Genomic DNA, 5,673 nt, shown 5'->3' with positions numbered 1-5,673 from the left:
AACCATGCACACCATGCACACTCATACACATGCACACACATTCACTCACAAATATTAATAAATCACACTCACCTCTCTCTCCTCACACACACACACACACACACAGATTAATAATGTACATTATAAACAGGTGCAAGGTTTGTGTGATTCAATTATTAATATTTTTTCTTGTTGTTATTCTTTTGTTAAAAAGGAAGGATCTAACTTAAGGATGTGTTCATGTCCCATAAAGGTGATGCATGTTTGAAGAATGCCATTTGGTGGCACAGAAACCATTTTACTTGAATTGTTTAATACTTTTTCATGGTTTTCTTCAATGTTTGAGGCATATTGAAACAGCTATACCTAAATAATTTTCATGCTTTTATGTTGGACTAATTTCAGTTACATTTACATCTTAGGCTATGTAGTTTAATATTTATTTATTTATTTTAGATTTTTATTGTATTAACAACTCAGCTGTATGTGGACACTTTTTGAGTAGAAATGCATATTGCAATTTTTTTTTGTTGCAAATAAAACTCCCATAGTCCATAACTACTGTAGTTTTAAGTTATTTTAATATATAAATTCAGTTAAATCATCAAACATTTGTATGACTTGACAGTGACTTGCTTGACCCAAGCTATGACTTGACTTGAATTGCTTGACAAAAGCAGTGACTTGACTTGCTTGATTCTCACAAAAATTGACTTGGACTTGCTTGAGACTTGAAGGTTAAGACTTGAGACTTAGGGTGCTTTCACACTTGGTTCGCTTGTCTGGGCCGAACCAGAGTTCGAGTGCTCCCCCCTCCCCCCGCTGGACTGCGTTCATATTATTTTATTTGGGTCCGAACCGCGGTTCGTTTGCGTCATCAAGCCAGCAGCCGTTTACCCTGTTGCTTAGTAACGACGGCGTAGGAGAAGGCGGCAAATGCTTAACATTGCTCTCTGCACTTTTATATATTTACGTTTTTAAACCATTCATTTTGTTTACAAAGCTTCGGTACATAACGGCACTTATGTCTGTCTTACGAATGTACTGCAAATGCTCTAAAGAACGCTGAAGGCGAACAGAAATTAGATATACAGCTCTCTGTCTGCAGCGCGTCAGTCACGCTCATCAGGAAAGTGAGTGAAACACGCACACAAACACACATTTTTATCAAATAATACGTCATTAATAGCGGTTCACTTCTGCGATTTGGTACGATTGCGTTCACAACAGCAGTGAACCGTACCGGAGTTCACATGAACCGTACCCCAGACCACCCTTTTTAAGCGGACTCGGGTACGGTTCGCAGGTGCGCACCCGAGTTCGTAAGACAGTGTTCACATTATCCAAACGAACCGAACTCTGACGTCAATCGAACCTGGGTACGGACCAAAAGTGCTAGTGTGAAAGCAACCTTACTTGTGACTTGCACATGTGTGACTTACTCCCACCTCTGGTAAATATGCATGTGCATGCAAACACTCACTTAAAAGCCATCTGAACCAGGTGAGCGAGGACATCCTGTGCATCTAGCGTGATGCGACTCAGATCCTTGTCCTGTTTGATGAAGTTCAGCAGCTCTGAGGCGTTAGCCATCCAGAAGGCCAGAGCCCCTGCGATGTTCTTCTGTTTCTGTAATGCACAGAGATGGGCCGTTACACACAGCTAAAGCAAAACAATCCGACATACAAACGACAAAGAAAAGAGTTACAGCCATGAGAAGCACTGAGTAGCACTCCCGGGATAGACATGTGCCTCTGTCCAACCCTTCCAGCCTCCAACGACCAGTCACCGCGTCCAGACAGAGTAGAAATCATTCAAATGTTAGAGTTAGCTCAAGCTAGGCACGACTGACTGGGAAGCTGCGGTGACTGGTTGCTCTGGATCCCACATCCCTGCAACACAGAGTAGGGATACACACGGTCCGGAACTACCAGACCTCTGTGTATACCTGCACATGTCTATCCCACGTGACGACGACAGCAACCCCCCGCCCCGACCCTCCCGAATACGTCATACTGGCCACAGGACGCATCCATAAGAACAATGACGTTAACCACAGACATGAAGTCAAATGAAAAGGAAATTAAAAGTTTCCAAAGCAAAAGAACATGGGGTAGTCTCTCATCCACACTGAAGTGCAGTAAGCAGAGGTCAACAATGGAAGATGCCGCAATTAAAATGTTGCCGCAATCAGAGTTTGTTTTTTAGTATCACATGGTCCAGGTTGAGTCGTAATGAGGGGTTATGAACGACTGCGTCCAGCTGTAGGAGGAGGGATTACTTAGTTGGCTTGGGTTGTTTGCTTTCTGTTATGGGGGGATAAAAGAGGCATGGAAGACGGAGCCAAGCCGACAGATAGAACAGAGAGAGAGAGAGAGAAACAGGAAGAATGAGACGCCTCCCTAACAGTGCGAATTCCTACCTGATCACCTTCAGCAATCTCCTGTAGAGATAGTAGGTGTGGGGGAAGAGGGGGTGGGGGACAGACATCCGACAGGACAGAGAGAGAGACTGTCAACAACAGCCATGGCATGGACAGAATTCACAGGCATGTAAACACAGACATTCACACTCACACAGGACAGGTCACATTATCATCATCTCGCACTCACTGTCGTACGGGACGTCCGAGTCATCTAGAGCAATTTTACTCGATTTTATAATTAATGCTGCAGTGTAAAGATACAGCTGCTTTTCTGTGATGCCAAGGATGACATTTACAGGCCACTAGATAAATGCTCTTTTTTAACTTCAATAAGAAATATTTCTTAAACACCATATCAGCATATTAAAATGATTTCTGTAGGATCATGTGACACTGAAGACTGGAGCTTCATGATGCTGAATATTCAGCTTTGCATCACAATAATATATTACAATATTATAATATAAGCATTTCTGTTAAATTCTAATAATATTACTATTTGACTGTATTTTTGATCAAATAATGCAGTCTTGGTAAGCATAAGAGACTACTTTCAAAAATATTTTAAAATCTTTTGAACAATAGTGCAAATGTGCTAGTGAAATCATGAAAGGTAAAAAAAAAATAAATAACTTGTGTCTATAATAACTAGCCATAACAAGCAGCAAATGATGGTTATTTTTGTTTTAAGAGAAAACTATGATTTTAAAACTACTGATGTTAACAATCAGGATTTGACTAATGACAAACTTACTACTAAACTTTTTGATCTGAGTAGATAAAAAGATACTTCAAATAACAAAAAAATAAATAAATTCAAATTCCAAATATCCTAATGTCTTGCTACCAAGCCTTAAATTAATTCCCTCTCTTTCTGAGATTATGTTTCTTGTTTTCTAAGTTTAGGTCCTTAAACATGTGATGTGAGGCTTAAGATTTTGGATTTACCAAAAATTCAGAAAAAGAAAATCAACATTTAAATGGATTATGACACTAAAGCTGTTTTGACCTGTAGGCTAGGCCTACTCACGTAATTAACGTTACGCATTTAACGAACACTTACAAGCGCGCACTTTGGCAGAATTCAATTCAAATAGTCATCAGCAGCCATTAGTTTGGTAAAATTGAGCATCAGAATGGATACATTTGTTATTAAGGGAGAAAAACTAAATGTGGAAAACGCCAGCGAAGGAACACATACAAACAAGAATAGTCGCAGTATCAGCAGTGAAGGTAGGGGAGTGCTGGATTTTCGGTTTGCCCTGGGTGGGCCACTCAAAACCCGCAGGCGCTGACCAAATAAGATAAATAAACAGAGAGCATGTGGACCTCATTTCTGAACTGTAAAGAGGCGTTTACATAGTTATTTGTGGTGAGCAAATGATAGAAGTGAAGATTGGCGATCCAATGAGGCCGTATGCAGTGACTTGACAGTCGAGAAAAAAAAGTTTAACTTCATGCAAACGACTCTTCGTTCATGTTACTGTGAGTGATTTCACTGTTCTGTAGAATTTGTGTCTGCCCATAATTTGTAATCATTATCAGTGAGTGTGATTCATGATTCACTGAGTTTGATTCATGCACTGATAATCAGTCTCGTTCATGATATTTACAAGAAAGGTTTGAAAAGGTTTTTTTTTTTTAAGGAACTGAATACTTTTATTCAGCGAGGGTGCATTAAATCGATCAAAATTGACAGTAAAGACATTTGTAATGTTACAAAAGATTTTGAACTTTCTATTCATCAAAGAATCTTGAAAAAATGTATCAAATGGCTTAAACACAAATGCTTTCAACATTGATAATAATAACTTTTGAATTATATTAATATTTCACAGTAAGATTGTTTTATTGTATTTTTGATCAAATAAATGCAGCCTTGGTGAGAATAAGAAACTTCTTATACATATTAAAATCTTTCCGACCCCAAACCTTTAAACATTAATGTAAATACAAACACTTCTTTCAGAAGCAACAAGAAAATCTTGTATCGCGAGAGAAAAAAGTCGTTCTAATTTTACATATCAATATGGCAACTTGGTGACAATCAGAAGCTGTTGAACCAAGCGCTGCTGGGAAAATATTAGGGCTGCAACTAACGATTATTTTGATAATCGATTAGTTGGTCGATTATTTTTTCGATTAATCGGATTAAAAACAAACAATTTTCTTTTTTTATTTTATTGGCAAACGCGCTGGTGCTCATTCAGTAAAGATTAAAATTTAACACAGACTGTCAGGACTGTCAGGACGGACCTTTATGCAAAAATGGAAATGCTTGCGTGATTTTGTGACATTTATACATAAGGATTACGTTAACTGAAAGTTTTTTTGCGCTGAGGACGCACACGCATCTGTTAAAGCGCCTGACAGGGCAAGCCATTACGCTAATGCATTAGCTTAAAGCTTAAAATAAAGAATTCTCATGTTTTGGGCAGCTTGGATCACGTAACTCTCCTGCAGCATCTCATTCTGTTTCCTCCACTATTTTAGATGCATTTTGTCCATAGAAATAAGTAATTCAGTGCTTTAATTTGACGCGACCGGCTGAAGTTGGACAAGTATATAAACTCCGTTGGACGTGCACTGTGGGCAGATCCGATTAATCGATAATGAGAATCGTTGTCGATGATTTTCATAATCGATTAGTTGTTGCAGCCCTAGAAAATATGGTGCATGAATCAGATAAAACAAGGTACAGAGACACACACACACACACACGTACAGTCATCCACATACAAACAAACACAGGGGAAACACTGAGTGCAGTAGTTTAAGCACTGTTTGCTGAGGCAATGACCTGAATCGATGAAAGCAGAGTGAAACAAGCTTTAACACTACAACTACAAAAGCATGTATAATGCAACTTCACAGACAAATCTCTACATCAGAGCTACAGCGATATGTCTAAAGTATAAATAATACAGTTATAATATAATAAAGTCACAACTTCCACTGTAAAAAATCATTCAGATCAATAATTACTATCAGAAGTTTATTCCAGTAAAAATGGCCAACACCCACCTGGATAACTCCTTCCATCATGCTCACCATCTTGTTGACAATGGCGATGACCTTGTGTGTTCGCTCAGAGGGGCTGATGTCAGGCCGGTATTGGCTGGACATGACGTAACGGCAGGTCATGTACAGCACATAGGTGGGGGACAGCTTGAAGTGCACCGTTGAGCTGTTGGTGTAGTTAATGATGGCAGACAGGAAGGCATCCTCGGCTATGGGGGGAAATCATGGGATAGAGGAAGCAGAGAGAG

At 39.3% G+C, this 5,673-nt stretch overlaps 1 protein-coding gene across 1 annotated transcript in view; it reads right to left on the bottom strand.

Annotated features, from left to right (window-relative positions):
- Window positions 1–5,673, bottom strand: part of LOC107726731 (afadin-like) — a 73,823-nt gene that overhangs the window by 49,240 nt on the left and 18,910 nt on the right. Inside the window, exons 13-15 of the mRNA XM_016536421.1 lie at window positions 5,429–5,634; window positions 2,402–2,422; window positions 1,463–1,608 (exon numbers count right to left, since the gene is read on the bottom strand). Coding sequence (XP_016391907.1) covers window positions 1,463–1,608; window positions 2,402–2,422; window positions 5,429–5,634 — 373 coding nt within the window. The remainder of the gene's footprint in view (window positions 1–1,462; window positions 1,609–2,401; window positions 2,423–5,428; window positions 5,635–5,673) is intronic.

The sequence above is a fragment of the Sinocyclocheilus rhinocerous genome, unplaced genomic scaffold, assembly GCF_001515625.1.
Source record: "Sinocyclocheilus rhinocerous isolate Xijiao unplaced genomic scaffold, SAMN03320098_v1.1 scaffold786, whole genome shotgun sequence".
Lineage (NCBI taxonomy): Eukaryota > Metazoa > Chordata > Actinopteri > Cypriniformes > Cyprinidae > Sinocyclocheilus > Sinocyclocheilus rhinocerous.
The sequence above is the reverse complement of the archived record's forward strand: the minus strand, read 5'-3'. Positions and strand labels throughout refer to the sequence as shown.